The sequence below is a fragment of the Cydia fagiglandana genome, chromosome 13 (assembly GCF_963556715.1).
Source record: "Cydia fagiglandana chromosome 13, ilCydFagi1.1, whole genome shotgun sequence".
In the NCBI taxonomy this organism is placed as follows: Eukaryota; Metazoa; Arthropoda; class Insecta; order Lepidoptera; family Tortricidae; genus Cydia; species Cydia fagiglandana.
In genome coordinates this window covers 4,736,242-4,760,534 of record NC_085944.1, presented here as the reverse complement: position 1 = coordinate 4,760,534, position 24,293 = coordinate 4,736,242, and the positions used below count along the sequence as shown (strand labels likewise).

The 24,293-nt window shown below is 38.4% G+C and overlaps 1 protein-coding gene across 1 annotated transcript in view; it reads right to left on the bottom strand.

The window, feature by feature from the left end:
* Window positions 1-343: 343 nt before the first annotated feature.
* The window catches only part of LOC134670090 (differentially expressed in FDCP 6 homolog), a 36,765-nt gene continuing 12,815 nt past the window's right edge, over window positions 344-24,293 (bottom strand). The window contains exons 2-11 of the mRNA XM_063527771.1: window positions 10,606-10,794; window positions 10,100-10,240; window positions 6,538-6,774; window positions 5,801-5,912; window positions 5,175-5,292; window positions 3,957-4,146; window positions 3,302-3,438; window positions 2,995-3,131; window positions 989-1,113; window positions 344-744 (exon numbers count right to left, since the gene is read on the bottom strand). Of these exons, the coding sequence (XP_063383841.1) occupies window positions 601-744; window positions 989-1,113; window positions 2,995-3,131; window positions 3,302-3,438; window positions 3,957-4,146; window positions 5,175-5,292; window positions 5,801-5,912; window positions 6,538-6,774; window positions 10,100-10,240; window positions 10,606-10,794 (1,530 nt within the window). The 3' untranslated portion in view covers window positions 344-600. The remainder of the gene's footprint in view (window positions 745-988; window positions 1,114-2,994; window positions 3,132-3,301; window positions 3,439-3,956; window positions 4,147-5,174; window positions 5,293-5,800; window positions 5,913-6,537; window positions 6,775-10,099; window positions 10,241-10,605; window positions 10,795-24,293) is intronic.

Below are 24,293 nucleotides of genomic sequence, written 5' to 3'. Positions count from 1 at the left end.
CATCAATGTCATATTTTATTGTCTGTGAAAACTTGTCAATAACAGTTAGTCTATGAATTTACTGAGAGCCAGAGTGCAGCACTACCTGCACTCTGGCGGCAGAACATTGCAGTAATATCCCCTATTGAAAGAACCGAATTCTCTGTAAGCAATGTTGTGACATTATACGAGTATCAACATGAAGCCAATGCCCACTACCCCGACTATACATGACGTACGCACATTATTGCCATACGTAAGATGTTTGCAGCGACACTATCTCAGGGTTAAATAAACTGTTGTCAGGCTATAATTTAGATAGTAACTCATGGATGTTATGGTTAATAAAATAATAAATGCAAAATAAATAAAAACATTATATTTTGAACTTATTTAACCAAATAATTGGCTGACTCTACTTATTATAAAATTCAAAGATTTGCTACGATATTATAAAGCTCAGGTTACAAAGTTGCCTATATTTTTCATATTACAAATACAAAATACTTTCTCAAATAGGAGAAACTAAACTTGGGTGTCGCGAATTAAAATGCATAATAATAATTATATTTCGTAATTCAAATATGATAATAATACTCTAATAAGCACTGTTTAATCAGATCATAAATCTTCGTCATCGTCGAAGACCTTGCAGTGTATAGCCCTGACGTCGATGAGAGTGTCGGATGAACTCTTGGTAGTTGGCATGAAGGAAACGGCTCGACGTGATCTATCACAACTTCTTAATACTGCTGGTTTCAAGCCCTGTAACCAAAACCATTGTCAGTATCATCAGAAACTTTCCACGAAATATTGTACCTACTTTGAAACAGAGGGACACATAAATGTTTACAATAAGATTTAATCAAGTTTTGGCAAATAAATGTTAGTTCTCTTAACAATAAAGTCGCTTTAAGATCATTTTGAACACCTCGCCCGCTTAGCAACTTCTGCTGCTGACTGTATCGTTAGTAAACAGTGTAAAAACTTCGATGCAATAAGTTCTTACTCTGAGTTGTACATGCAGAGCCTTTGCAGTGTGGTCAGTCTTGGATATCTTCTGTTGGGCCGCTTTAAGCTCTTGGTCGAGTCTTCGTTTCTCTTCCTCCAGCTCTTTGAGACGTTTTTCTGCTTCTGTAAAAATATGAATAATTAGGCTCCTTAGTCATTCTTGTTCATTCTTGGATTCTTGGTCGTAGAATTAAACCCCGGCTCGTACCAATGAGTTTTTTGGAACGGGTTACTATCAAAATTACCTTATCGCTAAACGACCATTTCAGCTAGATGACATATAAAAGTAAAATACACAGTCAGCATAGAGTCAATTCAGCTGGACGACATGAAAGTAGAATACTCATTCAGCAAAGAGTCATTTATCTGGATGGCTAAGAATTAGAATGACTAAGTAGCTAAACGTCTGGAAATATAAATAGTCCGTATGATTAAAATACCTAATAAGCCGAAAGTAAAATTATTTAATTGACGTGAACACAGAACGAGTTAGTAGCAAAACATTTGTAAATGTATAATGTGTCAATGTGTTTACAATACATAGTATGTGCGGGAAGGTTTTAATTATCAAGTGTCATATCAAAATCAAGACGTTTTGCTAACGAGTCGTTTGGCGATTATTCCATTTAGTGAAAATGACATTACACAATACAGACTATTTAGCGTTTATGTCTATTAAGTACAAAAGACATTCGAAGACAAAGGATTTTTGCTGCTAGGTCATTTTAAATTGTAACATTCTAAGATCCAGACGTTTTGCTAAAGAGGCATTGAGCATTCATGTCTATGTTGTCACAAAGACATAACACAATCCAGACATTTCAGCTATCTGGAATCAGTTATGTAACGCTGCCATACATGACCCAAAATTTTTTTATTAAGCTATGAGCTTCATCACATCTGATATTTGAGTAATTCTAAGCATTTGTAGCCTGGGGTGGGGGGGAGGGTGGGGTACAAAGACGGCCGCCACCCGTCATCTTTAAAAAAAATCTATTCTGATCCTGGTGGGTACTAGGGCAAGTTTGGTATCATTTTCGTATAAACCAAAGACGTAGAATTCATTGCTGATATTTTATTTTTTCAGTTTCATAGTAATTTTACAAGAAAAATGTAAAAAGGTGAAAAATTTGGTTGGAGATTTTTGCTACGCGGAGCCGAAACTACAAAAGATAGAAAGTTGAAATTTGCACACTAGATTACATTTATAAAGTGTACAAGAGATAAGAAGCCATTTTGAGAAATTCAACCCCTAAGGGGGTTAAAAAGGGGATGAAAGTTTGTATGGGGTTCAAGTTTTATTTTAAGCTAGGAATTTGAAACTTCGTAAAACGATATATTATTAAAATACAAGAAAACTAATTTCAGCGTTTTTGAAAATTCATCCCCTAAGGTGGTGAAAAAGGGGTTGAAAGTTTGTATGGATATCAAAAAATTTTTCGAACGCGGGACTTGAATCTTTGTATTTGGGGATATTATTAAAAGACAGGAAAAGTAATTTCAGCGTTTTGTAAAATTCATCCCCTAACAAGGGGTTGAAAGTTTGAATCTATTACAAATCCGAGTAGACACACATTTCTTATTGCCTCCCAGGCTTGAAATGCTTAGAATTACTCAAGGAACATATGTGATGAAGCTCATAGCTTAATAAAATTTTTTTGGGTCAACTTTATAACTGCTTCCGCTATATATTGTCCTTTAGCGATACGGTACATTTGATAGTAACCCTTTGGGACTTACGTACCTACCTACCATTATGTATCATTATTTTATGAAACATTTCATTTGATATTTACCAGTTGCTTTTCTTTCGGTGAAGGAAAACATACTCGTAGTGAGGAAACCGACCGAAAGTACTGACAGGACGGAATGGAGAATAAGATGGCCTGGATGCTATTAAAGGTTACAAATAAAATGTCACTATGACGTGTGACTGTAGTCTCAAGCTAAAATATGTAAGCATTATTTATTATAGACTGCTTCATGCCGCACATTATATCTAACCTCTGTATTGCGCTTCCTTTTCTGCCTGCAGTATTTCAAATTGCTTGCGTTTTAGGCGCTCTTCTTCCAGCATTCTATTCTGCTCTTCTTGGAGTCTTTCTAGCTCTTCCCTCCTCTCCCACTCTTCTGCTAAGACTCTGAAAAGTAGAATTATAATTTCAGTTACAATACATAGATTGTATAGATTGAGAACATCAGAAAAAATTGACCTGAAAACTTTATGACATCATGGATCCGGCCAGAGTGAACATTTTTTTACTACCCTGTATCTACGATATATTTTTGAACGTTTGTTATTACTGCTTACCTAGCTTGAAGAGCTCGTACGATTTCTTCATCTCTTTTCGCCTGGGTCTCTTCTTGTAGAAGACGTTCTAGTTCTGTTTGCGTCGTTTTTAACTCTTCCAGCTTCTTGTTGTCTTGTTGTGCTAATTCTGCTAACTCCTGCAGAAAAATGTTGACAGTATATACCATAATCTTTATTGCAAGGTCTATTAGTTTTATTATATTCCATTTAAGTGTAAACATTGATAAAATTTCAAGAAATATCTATAAACAAGTATTTAATTAATGTTACTTATTGTGACATCTCTACATATAGTTCTAAGGAATAGCTAAATGATCTTAAAGTGAATGCTTTCGTGAACTCCGTGTTCACTACTTAATGAGTACAGCACCGGTATATGAAACCAAATATGTAGTATGTGGCAGGTTTTTGGCATACGCGGTAGCAGCAGGAATCATATCCTCTCACCCGATATCGATATTGTCGTCTCTCGCAAGAGGTGTAGGCAGCGGTGTAGGTAATATAGATCAGGGGCTACTACGAACAGTTCTATATTACCTGCACCCGTTGTCGCTGCAGCCTCGCACAAGTCACGCCTGCTTCGCGCCACCTAGCGCGCGCACGTGTCGGATACCCCTCATCCTATCCCCAGTAATACAGTAGAGTTCTTTATTACCTGCGCCTGCGCCTCCGCCGCGAGCCTCGCGCGCACTTCATGCTGCAGCCGCGCGCGCGCCTCCCTCGCCTCGCGCTCGCGCCGCGCGCCCGCGCCGCGCCGGCCCGCGCGCGCGCGCCGCTGGTAGCCCTCCGCCCCGCCCGACACCGCCGCCGCCTGCTTTAGTGCTGACACCCATTGGAGACGACTCCTGAAAGCGATTGATAACAATATTCATAAGTATATGTATCTGTATTAAACTTGGAGCGCTTACAATTTTTGAAGATGAAAAGCGGTCTTATTGACCTCCATTTTTGAGGCTAGGTAGTCATGGGATAGTCTCGTTTCTAGGACACTATCAGTTTATTTTAAGTCTTGCCAAATGGCGACGCCTGAGACATAAGTGCTGACTGCACCCAATATTTTCTGTAGCTATTTACAATACCACCTACTTGTATCTAAAGCCCCTGTCGAAAACGAAGCTTCCAACCACTGCGGCCTTAATAGTTTCCGACCGTGTAGTAAAATAGTCGGCAGTTAAATTTCATTGCACCCCGACCGACCATCGAAGGTTGATTGTCAGCCGTATAGGGCTTTTGACTGAGGAAATCAATCGGAATCACTATTGTTGATATATGTTTTCATATTTTTTAGAGCTCCGCACAAAACTGTTTGCGGAACTCTTATGAGATCACTTCGTTCTTAAAAATCGGTTAAATGCGTTATTTTTTATCGTTTAATGTCGGGAATTGTGGGCGTATCATACTATAGGCAGCACAGAACCTTCAATCGTGGATGACGAGGGCCTTCAATGATAACTCACAATCTTTACTGTACAAGACTCATTAGAAATCACAGCACGCGATACGTTTCTTATCTTAAGCAAACCAGTGGATTAGACCCAGTAACCGACACAGACGTCGTCTTCTCCTATCCGTTCTCGTCGTGCTCCTTCTGAAGATTCATTGACAGCATAACTTCAATTGTTCTCGACTTCAATTGTTTTAACAGCGCACTCTATGACGTCTTGGCGGAACTGCGTCGAACGCCACTCAGGTGTACGTAACACCCTTAGTTTGCTCTTTTTATCAAGGTTTGCATGATAAAACGCCTCTTTTATGCGATAGATGGCATAAATCAGCCAATCTCCGACATATTAATGTCACAGCTGTTCGATCTCCAAATATATAAAATAAACTTGTATAGGACAACTAAGTAGTGGTTTTAGGAGTAACTCACTTATGGTCCTGAGTGCCAAACTCGAACGTGCGTTCGGGCGTGACCAGCTGGAAGCGTTGAATCTTGCCCTCGCCCGCCGCCGCCTCTACTGAACAATACTCGTCGATAGCGATGCGACCTGTGGGTCAACATATGAAAGTTAATATCTGAAGAGTGGTAAAGGCGATTATCTATCTAAGCGTACCAGGATAACATATGAAAAGGGAACTTCCAAACGGGACAGATGAGAAGTATTCTTTATTACAATTACCTACTTGCATTTTTTTTGTTATTGGGTATAGTATAGGCATCATTCCTAAACTCACCAATAGAGCAATAGGCTTCATTATACATATACTTTACCCAGTACCGTTTTTCCCATAAGGGCACACGGGGCCCGTGCCAAGGGCCCCCATCCTCAGGGGGCCCCGAAGGACAGATTTGATTACCCAAATAAATAGAAGATCATAGTAAAAAAATGATAGTTTAATTCGTTTTCTTTACTTTGCAAAAGTGCCCCAAATTCTTATGTGCCCAAGGGCCCCAGCATAGTTTAAGACGGCCTTGTGACCTCACCCTTCATTATGGTGGCAACAGATGAAATCAACCAGCTGACATTCCTACCTGCTAACTTAGCGAATACTTACCACATTGTTCCTTCTGCGCCGAGCTCTTGTAGTAGGTGAGTGCGCAGGGCTGTAACACGCACCAGTATTCGCGCATGGTTGGCAGCAGGTATCCGCGCTTGAAGAGGTAGCCCTGAAAAATAATACAGAAGAATCAATAAGTGGTTTAATAAGATACTATGGTGGATGGAATGAGTAAATTCTAGATGGCTGAACATAGTAATCCGTAATCCCAGGTACAATCGGCATCAGATATATCGGGAGAGGCTACGGCGCTCACAAATATCTGAACACAACTCTATTGTCAGGGCGTTAGAGTGCGTGTTCAGGTGTTGTGAACACCTTGGCCGCTCCGATATATCTGATGGCGACTGTACTAGCACAATCAAGTCCTTTCCACACCATTTAATGTTTGGGGACATCGAGGAACCGCCGCCATCTTGGAAAATGAGTGTTATCCTGGAGATTTTGGCCTTTTACGCTGAGTTTACGCACTCTGAGACCGTGGTCTAGGGCAAAATTAAAGCTTCTTAAATTCTATCATACAATAATTAAAAAAATGCTATGTCTAATGGCAACGTCAAGGTATGTGACGCCCTTTAACCATTTGACATTGCTTTGTAGTCATTAGATTTCAAACCGTAATTCTTGTAGTAGAGATGTGTTTTTGTTTTAATTATGATGGCAAGTATGTTGCCGCTGCAGACTAAAGGGTTGCTTCAGAATATGCCTATTTACAAGAGTCTTGATACTCATACCTTCTTGATAATATCTTCAATAAACACATCATATATCTCATCCACGGCTTCGACCAGAGCGGCTGCATGCAGCTGCTCGCAGCAGTACTTGGCCTCCAGGACTGCCAGGAACGCGGACCACTTGAAGTGCCCGATGGAGACCCCCAGGGCTTCCCAGTCGGCAGCGTCCCATCGGAGGCCGAGGCAGTGGACCAGCTGCTCGGCCACGATACCGGCTTCTGATGGTTGAAGGACTACCTGAAGAATATAAAAGCATGACAGTTGACCAGAAGTTCACCTGACAATGCCTCGACAATGCAGACGTCAATTTCTCGTACTGCACGATTGAAAGAGACATATACTGATATTATCACCCTGTCATGTGCCACGTGCGACCACCATATATCCATATAGAAGACATGGGGAGGTAGTGCTTGATCAACATTACCGTATAAGTATGCCAATTATCCCTAAGGTTATACCAAAGGTAAAGCCATAGGATGAGGTACCTTAAGAATTGTCAGTTGAGCTAGAGCGCGGCGCGCTCATTCTTTCTTCCGTGGTAGAGCTAAATACCTTTACAGAAATAATAAATACATAACGTACTAAGGTCGGGACAACCGGAACTTTACAAACAAAACACAATCAACAACCTGACTATCTACAATTTCTTGAAGAATTTTTTGACGATGCATTGTGGTAAAGAAAAATAAAAAAATTAGTTTATATTTAGTTTATAAGTAGGGGAGACCGAGGTGAGTTGTGACAGAGGACTAGAAACTAGGTCGCAATAGCGAGCGTTTGTTAGTTCAAGTTACGAGCTAACAAACGCACACTGTTGCGACCTCTTTGTAATCTATTAACTAGAAAATAGGTCGCAATAGCGCGCATTTGTTAGTTCAAGTTACGAGCTAACAAACGCACACTGTTGCGACCTAGTTTCTAGTTAATAGATTCCAAAAAATCGACGATGTTCCAACTCTCCTCTGTCACAACTCACCTCGGTCTCCCCTAGTTTTAAGAATTGTATTATATTTTCGCAAAGGTCAGCTGTTGATATCATTTATTTGTAAAGATCATCTATATGTATACCTACACAGTGGACAATAAAGACTTTCTTATTTATTCTTATTCTTACAAAAAGTTTTGCATATTTATTACGAGTTACGATCATGGTACGAATTGGTAGATTTGCTAATTTGGTACAATCTACACTGAACCTAAAAGGTTGTATGGAATCTTACCTACATCGAAAAAACCATACCTACTACTCGTAACAGTCCCGACTGATGTAATTCTAATAACCCTAAACGTTAATGCACTCCATAAATGTTTACGACCTCTAGGTCCGGAAGAACGGGGCAATCAGTTTGATAGAGTGAATCACTTTAATAGGGTAAGCTATGCGAGACGATGCAGGGATAATCAGAGCTGGGGGCCCGATTCGGATTTGAAATAGATATCTTTTAGACATCACCAAGATACGATAACGATATGTTTAACCTCTTGAGGTTCAATGTCCTAATACTAGTACAAATTACCTCCAATGAAATTTAAATCTTAATGAAATGGAATAGAGTTTCTTTTATTTTGTTTCGTTCGATTTTAAAACAAAACAAATTCAACTCTATTTTCTAATACCGTTGATTCAAATTCGATTGCCAATTTTCCTTCTATGGTGGGCCGCTAGAGGTTAAGATCTAACCTGTCAAATTTGACATTTGCTCGATTCTGGAGATACTCTTGAACGATTTCCACAGGATATGACTTAGAGATCCAATTCACATCTAATAGATATCTTACTCTATCTAACGTAAAAGTGACATTGGTTGCCCGAATTGCGCTACAAAAGAGAACTAGTTGATATCTAAAGTCTAAACTATAACTTATCTAGAATGGATCTAGTACGTGTCGTCTCTCGTGAATATCTTGAAGTTCGAATACGGCAGTTTATTGCAGTAGGTCTTTGAACCCAATCTTTCTATTTAACCCTTATTCATTTAGTTTACCTAAGTTGAAAGATATGACCATTTCCGATTAGTACTATCGTCGTAATATAAAAAAAAAACTATTTTTTACTGCACCCAACGAGTAAAAGCTATAATAGGAAACCTCTAACCCGTACCTGAAACTAAGGTAACTATTTTATTTTCGCATCTACATAAACAAAGTTGCTTGAAAATCAACCCTTTTCATCGTCGATCAAAGTATGATAACCTACTATTACTACCAAATTATTACTGCAATAAGAATACATTAATTAACTACGATATCACTTATAAAGATAATTATATTTATTATCTCGTTGACTGGAGTAAATGTCAACGACATTTCTCAAGCCGCATATGGTGTCCACATGGACTTTCATAAGCAAGTCTGATTATCGTGTGGACATTTGATATGTGTGACGTCACTAGTCCCGGGAGGTCCATAAAAACATGGGCGACCTTTTTAGCATTAAAATTGTGTGCGCTTTTAATGATAGGTTGGTATTGATTGTAATTTATGAATAACTTAATGAGGATAACCTTTACAATTTCTGGGGCAAACTGGGTGGGATATGCATTGAGAACAAAAGATATTGAGCTTTCTCTTACGCCTCTTACGGAAATAAATTGTTATACAAATTAACGGGTTCTAACCGTTAGTAATAAGTACATCTTCCTAATTCGACCTTTAAAAGGGCTCGGCACGGCATCGGTCCCTAGTAGGTATCATACTTCGTCGCCATAGCTCTTGCTTACATATCTGTGAATGGAAATCTCTCTTAAATTACAAATTGCGTCGAGCCTGGTAGTAATATTGATAGTAGTCCCTATTGATATCTATTTACTACATAATTATGGACTGTTACAGCAGATCAGCGCATTTCCAGCGCCGCGTCGAAATATCAGACGACTTTGTTATGGAAGGTAGAGGTAAGGAAAACAATCTCCATGTTTCAAAAAGTGTCCGTCAAAAAACTTTAAATAGGTCTCGCTACATTACCTACCTACAATACTTGATAAAAATTTTCTAATCATTGACAGCGCACTTCACTCCGTTAATAACGCCTCCGTTCTTAGCTACTCTAGTGCTACTCTGGAGAGATTTAGAACTATTTACAGCTGACTGCTGGATACTTTTACAACTGTTCTACCATAAGAGATTTCACTCCTTTTACCTACTTTATACTCTATGGACTTTGTGTTTAAAACTTTACAAATTTGCATGACAGTAGCTGTCAATAAATAATGAGTTTTGGCAAAAATTTCATTTTTGGTACAAGCTTTTATCGCTGACTGTACTTTTTATACGACAGACAACTAATACTCATCGAGACAATTCTAAAAACCCCTAACACAATTAGGGTGCGCTGTTTCATCACAGAGTTCCTATGGCCACCTCCTGTCTTCATCATCAGATCAGCTCGATGGTACCATAATATTGCATTGTCATTCGAAATTGCATTGCATGCATGCAAAATTTCAGCACAATCGGAAACCGGGAAGTGGATCAAATTTAACTTGCAAGATTTGATTACAGACCGACAGACAACGGGACAGGTGAAACTAAATAAAAGCTTGTAAAAAGTAGTCCTTACCACATAACGGTCGGATGCATCAGCGTCCTGCACCAAGTCGGCCAGCAGGCAGAAGATGCGGAACAGCTTGAAGACCGACTCATCGTCGAACACAGGCTTATCGCGGCTCAGGTGATGCTTGCGGCACACCAGCCAGCACACCTGGAACAAAGTCCATCGACTTCAATAGGCTATTCTACTTTTTTTATAAGTACTTGTCCTTAAACTACGCCCAAGACCGGTGGACGGGCAGCATCGTCCCTCAAATTCGGTGTACTCGACTGCGATCGCCAACCTGCCTGCCAAGCGTGGCGATTATGGCATTCACCCCCAATAAGGGGGAAGCCTATGTTCAGCAGTGGACGTCTTATGGCTGAGATGATGATGATGACTTTTTTCTACAGTGGCTAAAAAAAAAACTGCATTCCCGTTGCCAGGGAGGGTTTGGGATTATACTGAGCAACTTTTACCACGGGACCAACCCCGACAGCCATGAGGATACGACAAGGAAGAAGAAACCAACCCACCTCACTAATCTTCGTCTCGTATTCCCTGACGACCTGAAGCGTGGTGGTCTTGGGCAGGCTGCTGAACACCTCATGCTGCAGATAGTGTTTGAACTCGTCGAAGGTCAGCTCCGCAGACGACTTGAAGTGGTCGAGGCCTTTCTCAACTCCGTATAAGTCGAGGAGTGTGCCGATGTTCGCAGTGAGCACCTATCGCGAACAAAGTTTTAGTTAGAAAACTTTTCTAATTTATTTTGTGTTTTTAGATCGATTTTATTAAACAAGAATAAAACTGATAGGTACAGCCGTCATTAGAGATATTGACGCGGCCAAGGTGCTCACAAATATCTGAACAGGCCTCTATTGTCAGGGTATTAGAGTGCGTGTTCAGATATTTTTAAACACTGGCCGCTCCGATATATCTGATGGCGACTGTAGTACCTAAATGCCATTTCGACATCCAAACCCAGTCCTCAAGTCTTTAGCATAAAATTATGAATTAGTCTACCAGTAGAGTACAACAGTTTGTAAGTAAGCAGTATTTTCCCTAACTTCTCGTACGCCAAAGGCCTTTAGCCTATGGGTAATTTTTTTATTGTAAGGGCTAACACATCCTTATAAAAACCACTGTAGATAGGTTAGGTAGTAGGTAGGTAACTAACATTCGGTGAGGCTTCTCCGAAGTGCCGATTATGGGAGGTAATGAGTCCGAGGCACGCACTGGCAGTGTTGACTTTCAAAGGGCTTGACGCTTGACGTGCAATTTAAAATATACATAAATAACTTTCGACGAAAAGAACTAACTTATTTAAACGTCATAATCTAATAGAAGGTTGACGTTTAAAATAACACTTGCACAGTCTGGGCTCTCAAAATCGCTGCCACCTTAGATTGTTCTAACTTTATCCACTTTTTTGATGATTTACCAATCTGTCATTTATTCTTATATGAAGAATCTGCCATAACCAGAATCTGCCATAATAACCAGAATCTGTCCTTAACCGAATAAAGGATATCGAGTACCTAACCTATTATATTATGTTTAGCAATGGCTTTGCTATCAGTGTAGCAGTGTCTTCACCTCGACCCCCAAATCACCAAGTATTACGTTACTCTTAGAGTAATGAGCAACTAAGTGAGTAAGTCGACGCTAAACGTGATCCATTATGGCGACAGAGTCGTAGGTAGGTAACGTGCTTTCATAATGAGTGTTTGGTTAATAGGTGCGGTTGTAAACATAGTTAGAAAGACTTGCCTACATGCTGTTGTCAAGCGTTGTGATGGTAATGTTTTTAACAAAACAGGTGATTTTCTTATCTCATTGTGCTTTTTTATTTTTTTATTTGAGTCTTTTGAGAAGGAGACATAAGATCCACGTCCCTTTAGATCCTTTAGAGCTGATTTGTGTGGATGTAAGTAATGTTGAATGATTCAATTGTGAGGAAAATTTAGGCTCTCTTACAACTCTTTCCAACTGGGCTTCAAATGACTTCTGCCGAATGTTTCTATCGCGTCCTTACTTTCCTTAGGGCTTTTCCAAGAGTTTTATTTTAATTTTAAAAAGGAGCAGAACAAGCCAGCTATTTATATAGTTTCAAATAGAACGATCAATTGATTCTAGTCGACAACAGTAACACATATTAAATGGTAATAGCACGAGTCAATTTAGCTCTAGTGCCAAATTGATTCAACAGACATATATATAATAATACATATATGCACATAACTCAGGCAGATCTGTTAGAAATATTTCCTGATAGAACAGTACCTACTCGTATCTACTTGCAAGATGTTAAAATGCCTCTGTTGCAAAGGCCTTCCGTTTATAAATTTAGTAATATTAATGAAAGCCTTTATGAAGTTTTAAAATGTCTATTTTTTCCCCTACCGTCTTACAAGAAAAAGCGGTCAAGTGCGAGTCGGACTCGCCCATGAAGGGTTCCGTAACAGCAAGTAACATAATAAAATTGGGGTTTACGGTTTATGACGTATTAAAAAAAAAACTACTTACCATATCTTGTTCAAACCAATTTTCGGTGGAAGTTTGCATTAATGTACATCATATATTTTTTTTAGGTTTATCATTCTCTTATTTTAGAAGTTACAGGGGGGGGGGGGGGGGACACATTTTACCACTTTGGAAGTGTCTCTCGCGCAAACTATTCAGTTTAGGAGAAAATGATATTAGAAACCTCAATATCATTTTTGAAGACCTATCCATAGATACCCCACACGTATGAGTTTGATGAAAAAAAATTTTTGGGTTTCAGTTCTATGTATGGGGAACCCTAAAAATTTATTGTTTTTTTCTTTTTTTGTATGAAAATCTTAATGCGGTTCACAGAATACATCTACTCACCAAGTTTCAACAGTATAGTGCTTATGGTCGTTTCTCAAAAAGTTGGCACCGCCAGGTTAAAATTTATGTTTTTCAAAAATTTTGCATTTTCGCATTTTTTTTTATTGGGATCGTTAAAAGGCAACTTAAACTATTAGAAAATGTGGAAGGGAAGCAATTCCTTCAATTAGTTTAGAAGATATAGGCGTTTGAAATTCAGGTGAATGATATCAAGGGCAGGTGAAAGATATTTTGTCTCCAGGTTATCGATAGTAGAAGCAGGTTATCGAGAAATAAGTACAAATTCCAATGAAAATATTGACAGGTTATCGAGAGGCGTCATTAACCTGCGTCCGTTGCCGTTAACCTGGTTTCTTGTCATCATTCACCTGTAATGAGTGTCATCCACCTGTCCACCACATCATTTCAATGCCTTCTAAAAAGAATCGAAAAATGTGTCATCATCGATAAAAAGGGAACTTATTGTCCACCACGATGATTAAAATTTTGGATTCTGACCCACCTCACCTTCGATTCGATTCCCAATTTAACAACAAGTTTCTGTGAATAAGTAAACATTCAATCTTGCTGTCTATTCACCCTGGCAGTACCTAGTGGAACTCAGGTTTGGTGCAACATAGACACACGCTGTTTTGGTCATCCAACACGTCTTGATGAGCACTTGGAAGTGCAGTACCCAAGATAGAGCTGATGCTGAGCCCTCGCAGTACCTACTGGAACTCAGGTTTGATGCAACATAGACACACGCTGTTTTGGTCAGTCGACACGTCTTGATAAGGACTTGGGAGGGCAGTACCCAAGATAGAGCTGATGCTGAACCCTCGCAGTACCTAGTGGAACTCAGGTTTGGTGCAACATAGACACACGCTGTTTTGGTCATTCGACACGTCTTGATGAGGACTTGGGAGAGCAGTACCCAAGATAGAGCTGATGCTGAACCCTCGCAGTACCTAGTGGAACTCAGGTTTGGTGCAACATAGACACACGCTGTTTTGGTCATTCGACACGTCTTGATGAGGACTTGGGAGAGCAGTACCCAAGATAGAGCTGATGCTGAACCCTCGCAGTACCTAGTGGAACTCAGGTTTGGTGCAACATAGACACGCTGTTTTGGTCATTCGACACGTCTTGATGAGGACTTGGGAGAGCAGTACCCAAGATAGAGCTGATGCTGAACCCTCGCAGCACCTAGTGGAACTCAGGTTTGGTGCAACATAGACACACGCTGTTTTGGTCATCCAACACGTCTTGATGAACACTTGGAAAAGTGGTTACTAAGATAGAGCTGATGCTGAACCCTCGCAGTACCTAGTGGAACTCAGGTTTGGTGCAACATAGACACACGCTGTTTTGGTCATTCGACACGTCTTGATGAGTACTTGGGAAAGCAGTACCCAAGATAGAGCTGATGATGAACCCTCGCAGTACCTAGTGGAACTCAGGTTTGGTGCAACATAGACACATGCTGTTCTGGTCATTCGATACGTCTTGATGAGGACTTGGGAGAGCAGTACCCAAGATAGAGCTGATGCTGAACCCTCGCAGTACCTAGTGGAACTCAGGTTTGGTGCAACATAGACACACGCTGTTTTGGTCATCCAACACGTCTTGATGAACACTTGGAAAAGTGGTTACTAAGATAGAGCTGATGCTGAACCCTCGCAGTACCTAGTGGAACTCAGGTTTGGTGCAACATAGACACACGCTGTTTTGGTCATTCGACACGTCTTGATGAGCACTTGGGAAAGCAGTACCCAAGATAGAGCTGATGCTGAACCCTCGCAGTACCTACTGGAACTCAGGTTTGATGCAACATAGACACATGCTGTTTTGGTCATTCGACACGTCTTGATGAGCACTTGGGAGCGCAGTACCCAAGATAGAGCTGATGTTGAACCCTCGCAGTACCTAGTGGAACTCAGGTTTGGTGCAAGGTCAGGTCAGGTTAGGTCCGGGTTCAGGTTCAGATAAGAGCCGGGATCCAGGTCCAGGTCCGACTCCGGGTTTGAGTCTAGGTCCGGGTCCGAGTCACAGTCCGGGTCCGAGTCCGGGCCCGAGTCTGGGTCCGGGTCCCAGCCCCAATCCCAATCCAAGTCAAAATCTAAATCGCCAAATGTACTATGCATCGTTGAAGAGTTCTGTTCTAATCATCATCAACAGTTCCACTTCATCAAATGCAACAGTTTTTAATGAAAATGCTTGATTTTCTGATGAAAATCCAAAAGTCACTATACGCATGCCTTTAAGATTTGAGGAGTTCCCTCGATTCCTCATGGATCCCATCATCAGAACTCGAGATTGACAAAAATGCAGCTTATAAACTTATCTTGCTTAACAAACATAACGAAGAGGACAAATCGCCAAACGTGAACTATGCGTCGTTGAAGAGTTTCGTTCTGATCTTCATCAGCAGTTCCACTTCATCCAATGTCACTTTTGTGAATGTATATGCTTGATTTGTAAATAAAAACACAAAAATCACTATATGTATGCCTTTAAGATTTGAGGAGTTCCCTCGATTCCTCATGGATCCCATCATCAGAACTCGAGATTGACAAAAATGCAGCTTATAAACTTATCTTGCTTAACAAACATAACGAAGAGGACAAATCGCCAAACGTGAACTATACGTCGTTGAAGAGTTTCGTTCTGATCTTCATCAGCAGTTCCACTTCATCCAATGTCACTTTTGTGAAAGTATATGCTTGATTTGTAAATAAAAACACAAAAATCACTATATGTATGCCTTTAAGAATTGAGGAGTTCCCTCGATTCTTCATAGATCCCATCATCAGAACTGGGTTTTGACAAGAACGGGACTAATCTGCATATACTTATACTTTTTACAAAACATTTTAATATATGTCTAAAACTAAAAACCCTCATAAGGTACCTTTTCCCGTGGGACGTCACAAATCTAGCTTGAGTATATGTAACGTGGATTTTAAATAATTATCGATCACCTGTCATATGGCAGGTGAATGACGCTTCGTTCACCTGCCATTGCATCATTCACCTGACTTTTTTGGACAGGTTAACGAGACTCAAGACAAAAGTACAAAAATTTCAATAATATGCAGCTTTAACAGACAGGATAGTTTTTATTCCTAAATTAACACACAAAAGCGATATAACCGCTATATAATTATATAGTTACGAGTATTAGTTGTGGTATCAGTGACATTAACCTGCCGCAAAATCTCATCCACCTGGCAGTTTTAGCCAGGTGGACGATATGCAGGTGATGGGGAAAATGGCAGTTATATCGCGAATACACAAAATGTATTAGCTTGATGAACTCCATACTTAGGCATATAAAACTAAACTATTGTTTACGTTACATATCTTGATAGTAATGCGATAGGTTACATAATTAGCAAGATATCGACTCCAGGATAAAGAGTACTTACCCATTACAAACTCCAATTTCCGATACTTTGTCGTTTGTGTTTTATTTGCGAAGCACAATAACCACGTCTTCGTCCTACCAGGTGATAGCTGATGAGTGACGGCTTCAGCTCGTGCGGAGTGAGACGGGAAAGATGCGGTGGGGGTTATACAATCGTCGTGAACGTGACGCGCCAGGTGACTGTTAAGAATTGCCTTGGACAAACTTTGAAGCCGAATAACTTAAAATATAAGTATAATATTGTTATGCGATAGTAATACTTTAAAAGTTAAGGATATATGTTAATAAAATACGGTAATGCCGTTAAATTAAGTTAATATTTTGTGTGGTTTTCATAGCTCGGAACATCAGTACCTCGCGTTGGGACACGGCAGGTTAACGGATAAACGTAGTTACAATATTTTTTTTGTAATCAATATTTATTAAATCTTTTTCAAAGTATTAGGCCTCTGTGTAAAAAGTCTCTCTAAATATTAATTTTTTATATATAAAAATAGTACATAACGAAAAAAAAGTTCTAACATAAACCTATTTACAGGTGGCGGTGCCAACTTTTTGAGAAACGACCTTATACTTTCGGAAAAAAGTGGCTGTGACATACGGACGGACAGACAGACAGACAGACAGACATGACGAATCTATAAGGGTTCCGTTTTTTTGCCATTTGGCTACGGAACCCTAAAAAAACTAGTTAGTATAAGGAAAGTATAGTCACACCAATAAAAGTCTGCAGCGGATTTGATAGCCCACGCAGTGTTATTTATACATCATAATTTCATAGAAGTTTGACGTTTAAAATGACACTTTCACTGCGTGGGCTATCAAAATCGCTGCAGACTTTTTACGGTCTGACTATACTTACCTCTGTCACCTACAAGTCAAACGTCTCTGAAAGTGGACTGTACTAGGGCTTGCAATATCGGATGGTTTCCAATTTCGGAACTAATTTTCGATATTGGATTCCAATTCCGGAATTCCGGAACTGGTTCCGGAATTAGGGTATATCATATTTTTATTCGATTTTTTTGTAAAAAACGACAAAAAATGTGAAATTCTGATATTTTACGTTTATTAAAGTTAGTATTGTTTCAGAGAAATTTAATTTGTAGTAGGTAGCTACGTTTTTTCACCTTTTATTTTACCAGTTTATACAATTAATGGTTAATGGTGCTGTTTAATGGTTACTTTTATTCACTTCTATGATACGGGGCATTTGGCGAAGCTATAGTTGCTAGCGTACCATTCGATGCATAATTTTATAAAATAGTTAAATATAATAGCTTCCCACTTTTCCTAACCTAGTATTCTCTCTGAATCGAAGATAAAGAATCCAAATATTATTAAATTTCAATTCTTAAAATTCGCTTATGTAGGATTTAGACTATTCTGACTATTCTAAGCAAGTAAATCACATTGCTTTTTTTTATGAGCCCATATTGTCCCACTGCTTTAGTAGTTCACTAAATGACTAAGAGGCACTTAATAACAACAAAAAACACAAGTATAGTGTAGTTTCTTAACAACGTTCAATAATAAACGTATTAAAACCTAAAAAAAAAGTACTTAAATCCAATTCCGGAATTTTCGATATTCAGTTGTATCAATTCCGGAATTGTAATATCGGAAAATTTGACCGAGATTCCGGAATTTCGAAATTCCGGAATTCCGGAATGCAAGCCCTAGACTGTACACCCAGCTGCAAAAGTGCATGTCCACTGTATTAATGAATTCCACTCATAATTTGCCCATTCAATTTTGCAGTTCGCAGTAGATGCAAAATAAAATATAACGAGTACCTAACAGCTATGTGCCTTGGCCATTACAAATAATAGTGTAGCAGTAGTACGGTAGTTACGATACATACAATTACCTATAGCCTTGGCGAAATATCGGTACTGTAAACATTGTGTCTATAGTAATCAATTATTTCGCCTACGTTTAGTCTTAACACTTCTCGGTGAGACTGTTAATGGAATAACAGCTCTATCAACATAACGCAAGGTATATTATATTTATGATAAGTTATAATTTGTGAACCAAAACAGTCAGACGGTGAGTCAGCGAGGAATGACCTATCGCCCACACTAACTCGATACGATTATGAAAATTACTTATGATAGTTATATAACTAGTTTATAGTAAGCTATGTTTTATCTCTACAACTCAGATGACTCGTTGGTGCGGTTAGCGTTATATTATAGGCACATATTTAAGTATATCAAGTACCTACCCATTTAAACTTAGGTCATCTATGACCTCCAACGAAATTAGAAACCGTATTAACCTACTACTACCTTACTCATGTACCACTCCCATAAAAGTAATTGTAAGTAGGTAGGTAATTCCATATTTCTAAATATTTGTGTTGTGCATTTATGGTCAGCCAACGACCATGTTTAGTACTTTAGTGTTCTTTGTGTAGGTATTCTGGACACTTTGTAGACTGACTTCTAGGCTTTTACGTAAATCATGGTAAAGAACCATTTTCAAGGGTATTGGCGCAATAATCTAGAGACTCGCTCGTTTCGGTACAATATTTAGATAAATTCACTTACACGTTCTAACTTTATTTTTGGTACAGTCAAATGTAAAAATATGGGTGCAGACATCATACTCAAAAATATGTCCCATAGCTCTATGTCAGCGAATTAAAAAGTATGGGACATATTTTTGAGTAAGTTATATATATATTATTGTATATGCCCTATGCCCCATATTTTTACACTTGACCGTACAATATTTTATCATCAACTTTTCTATGATACTAAGATAGGTGTAAAAGCCTATTATCTAGACACGCGGCAGCGTGTCAAGCCAAGTTCAAGCAAAGGAACTGGCTAGCCAGCGCTGAGTGTAATATTACACGAACCACTTTGTGCCACTTTTGACCCTTCTATAACTCAAAACATCTTTGATGTAAACACATAAAACTACGTGTGTTTAATTATATCCATAAGGATATCTAGAAGCCCAAATTTCATGAAGCTAGCTCAAACGGTTATAAAGGTATGAAGGTCAAAAAGTCGTAAATTTTAAGACTGACTTATGACTTATAGTACCTAAACCTAACCTACTTCCAGATGACCTAGAAGGATGAAATTTGGAATCCAGCTTGGTTATTGTGTGTAACCGTAGGAAAAAATCTAAAAATAAAATAAAGTTAAAAAATAGGGGGGGTCCCCATACAAAAAAACCACGTTTTATTGGGACTGACATATAAGTACCTAAACCTAACCTACTTCCAGATGACCTAGAAGGATGAAATTTGGAATCCAGCTCGGTTATTGTGTGTAACCGTAGGAAAAAATCTAAAAATAAAATAAAGTTTAAAAATAGGGGGGGTCCCCATACAAAAAAACCATTTTTATTGGGACTGACATATAAGTACCTAAACCTAACCTACTTCCAGATGACCTAGAAGGATGAAATTTGGAATCCAGCTCGGTTATTGTGTGTAAGCGTAGGAAAAAATCTAAAAATAAAAAAAAGTTTAAAAATAGGGGGGGTCCCCATACAAAAAAATATTTTTTTATTGTAGCGTTGGAACCGTTACAAGCAGATATTTGAAACTACCCCAATATATGTATTATTATATTTGCTATATTAAAATAAAGTTTAGTCAAAAAATAAGTGGTGTCCCCATACAAAAAACTTGTAATACGCTCTAAACAACCGGCCAACGGTGTGTCGTCGGCGGCGCGCGGCACCACATAATTATACAAAGAACAGAAGTAAAAACCATACAGCGGAAACACAAGAAAAAACATTAAATCTCAATACCTGCCTAGTTTTCTTTACAAAAAGTATTGATATCCCACCAAAAACATAAATGTAAGAAAGGAGAGCCAAGTTCAATACAAAAATTTTTGCTTGGCTGTGGGGCTCGCCGCAAAAAGAAAGGAGATCTAAATGAGTGCCACTGCCAAGTTCTATGCAAAATCCAAATAATATATGTATTTATAGGAACAAAATAACATTATAAACAAGTATTAAACTCTATTTCTTTGCTTTATTGGATACCTATAACAATTGCTGTTATTTAAAAAAATGTGAGATCTTAAAGTAGGTTAGATTTGGCTTGGCCAGGTTTTATCAGAATTACAATATATATAAAATGATTGATATAATGAAAACTGGCCAAGTCAAATCTAACCTACTTTAAGATCTCACATTTTTTTAAATAACAGCAATTGTTATAGGTATCCAATAAAGCAAAGAAATAGAGTTTAATACTTGTTTATAACGTTATTTTGTTCCTATAAATACATATATTATTTGGATTTTGCATAGAACTTGGCAGTGGCACTCATTTAGATCTCCTTTCTTTTTGCGGCGAGCCCCACAGGCAAGCAAAAATTTTTGTATTGAACTTGGCTCTCCTTTCTTACATTTATGTTTTTGGTGGGATTTACTTTTCAGGAGGATCCTAACCATCTCAAACTCAATGAGGTTTTAAGATTTGATTTAAATATCTAAATAAGATTTCATTTAGGTTACAAAATAAAAAAACCTTGATGACATTTGTCAACCTTGAGGTCGGTCCTTTTTTTTTGGCAATGGATTGTACCCAATTAACACCCACCATTAGATTATTTGTGGCAATGTAGGTATAATAACCTGTCGGTAGCTCAGCAAAAACTATACCCATATTAGTAACACGGTCGGTATAAGCGATTGTCCTCAACTTATCATTGATTGTGGTTGATATTAATATTCTACTGTTTTACCAGTAATATTATCTATCTAATAGACACGCAAACTATCAGCCGCCACTCTGTTACGTATAATAATCTTGTAATTAATGTTCTAAGGTACCTATTCTGTCTAAGGTACCTTTGCAGCTTGCTATGCGACGACATTTTGTGGAACTGCCATTACACCTAATCGTCAAATTTCTATGAAAATATGAGATTTAGAGTGGCACTTCCACACTTTATCCATGCTCGGTGCAGAGTTAGCACAGACAGACTCTAGTAAATGTTTAAATCAGAAGTAGGTTGTTTATAGGTCAAGAAATGAATGCTCAAAAAACGTTGTAGAGGGAAATGTTAGGAACACAATTTTTGACTCCGTAACTTTGTTTGGACTAGTTAGGAGGTGAACATATCAAAAGTCCCCGGCTGTAGCCCCGCTGCTGGGGGGAGAGGGGGGTAAGAAGGTCGAATTTTTCGGTTTTTCATTGATATCTTGGGAACTTTGCGTCTTAGCGACATGACTACTAAGACAAACCGAAAGCTGATAAAATTAGTTACAAGTTTTATCCTGTCAAGTTTTTCGACATCATTAATAGTTTTTGAGATACCCGCTCTTGAAAGTTTATTTAGGGATTTTAATTTTATCTTGATATCTACGTCAGTGAAGCTGTTAGGCCATGTTTGGTATCATTTTCGTATAAATCGGGGGTGCTGAATTCATTTATGATATCACATTGACACCATTCCGAAGTAAATCCAAAATTTAAAAATAAATATTTTTTTAAATCCCTCTTCACGCTTAAACCGCTGAATCAATTCCGTTGAAATTTGGTATAGAAATAGTTTAAATCTCGACACACGACGTAGGATAGTTTTTATAACCAAAAGCATCTTTTGAGGGTGTGAAAAGTGGGGTGGAAGTTTGTATGGGGAGTCAATAACCGCTGAACCGGTTTAGATGAAATTTAGGACGGAATACATCTGTGATTTAGATGAAAATGATACCAAACATGACTTCAAACCTTACCTTGAGCAGTATTAACCTCAGGAATTCAGTTTCGTCGACGAAGTTGAATTCCCCCCATACTCCATTTCACAACTTTAAAGGATGATTATTGAGATAAAAAGTATCTTATGTCCTGTCTTGGGACTCGAAATATCGGTATACCAAATTTCAATTAAATCGGTTGAGCGGTTTAAGCGTGAAGAGGAATTAAAAAAAAAAGGTATTTGTTTAAAGTTTATATGTTTTTTCTTAGGAATGGTGTCAATGTGATACCAAAACTGAATTCAGCACCCCCGATTTATACGAAAATGATACCAAACACGATCTAGCAGCGTCACTAATGTAGATATCAAGATAAAATTGAAAGCCCTAAATAAACTTTCAAGAGCGGATATCTCAAAAACTATTCAAGATATCGAAAAACTTGACTGAATAAAACTTGTAACAAATTTTATCAGCTTTTGGTTTGTCTTAGTAGTCATGTCGCTAAGATGCAAAATTTCCAAGATATAAGTGAAAAACCGAAAAATGAGACCTTCTTTCCCCCCTCTACCCCCCAGCACCGGGGCTACGGCCGGGGACTTTTGATATGTTCACCTCCTAACTAGTCCAAACAAAGTTACGTAGTCAAAAATTGTGTTCCTAGCATTTCCCTCTATAACTTCTTATTGCTTGGCCTATTAAGGTTTATGTCTTTTAATATACAGTACCTGCGGGCAAAATTGTTTTTAAGGAAAATATAAACACAAAACATTTTCAATAGGTTTTATACGACTGTTTGGCAAATGTTTGTATCATTAATACGTTATCCGATACAAAAAAAAACCGCACACGAAGGTTTCCGCAAACCTACGCAAAAAACGGCAAAAAAATCACGTTTGTTGTATCTCGCCCTACTTAAATATTTATTATATTCTGTTTTTAGTATTTATTATTATAGCGGCAACAGAAATACCTAGTGACATCATCTGTGAAAATTACAACTGTCTAGCTATCACGGTTCATGAGATAAAGCCTGGTGACAGACAGACGGACAGTGGAGTCTTAGTAATAGGGTCCCATTTTTACCCTTTGGGTACGGGTAAGGGTTAATCCTAAAAAAGAAATTAATATTGCATTAAGCAATTTAAGTAGTTACGTATTAACTACCTATATATCTACTTATATTTAGTTACGTTTCCATTTATTGCGAGTCGTATGACCTTACTTACCATTTAGCCAGACAAGTTTATGGATTAATCATTACAAGCATAAATAGAATATTTCAACGCTCGTTACTTATGCTAGTTTTTTGCTAGGTGCTAAACTTAGTCACAGTTACTGGCTACTGTTTTGTGCTTAGGTTACTATTACTAGGTACCTAACTATAAAACTTACATGTAGGTACAATACAATAACATGTGCCTACTTGTATTTAGAGAATTTACGTTACCTAGCTGCTTTATTTACCTACCTACTCGTACTTAGACATTCAATTTCTAGGGTCTAGGTGTTGGCGGTATAGGCAAGTAGGTATATGTATTCAACTCAACTGTATTACATTATTGACGGATTGGATTTTTTTTTCACCACGACGGTGGCAAACAAGCCCGTGGACTGCCTGATATTAACGGCGCGATTCTGGAAAGTATTTAGAAATTCACTAGATATGAAATAATAAAGATATGTGACGTTCCACGGCAAAAGGTACCTTATGGCGGCTGGCGTTTACGCTATTATTAACGCCGCTCCAATATTCACCCGGGGCAATGATACCTTTTGCCGTGGACCGTCACATATCTTTACTATTTCATATCTAGTGAATCTCTAAATCATTTCCCGAATCGCGCCGTAAGTAGCCACTGCAGCCGATGTCGAATTATCAGACCTCATTTGTTTAAACTTTAAATCATAAATGTCACGTCGAGCTTTAAGTGCTTATGATACGAATCTGTCAACATTACGAGATAAAATTGAATCGGATACTGGATTTAAATCTCATAATAGTCGTGTCACTCGTGTCCAATTATAGGTATTTAATCAGTAATATTTTTGGACGGCTGTGCGAAAGCTGACACAAGAAGGTTTTTTGACATTTGGAAAGAAACTAGGGTTGTTGAGTTGAGTTGTCTGGTTACTAAATTATAATAACACAAAACACTTTTGTTACGAAATAAAATGTAGAGACTACGGTTACGTAATGATGGTTGTTTTTGTCTACTGACAGCGTAATAATGACTGACTGTCTGTTTTTTTTTTCAA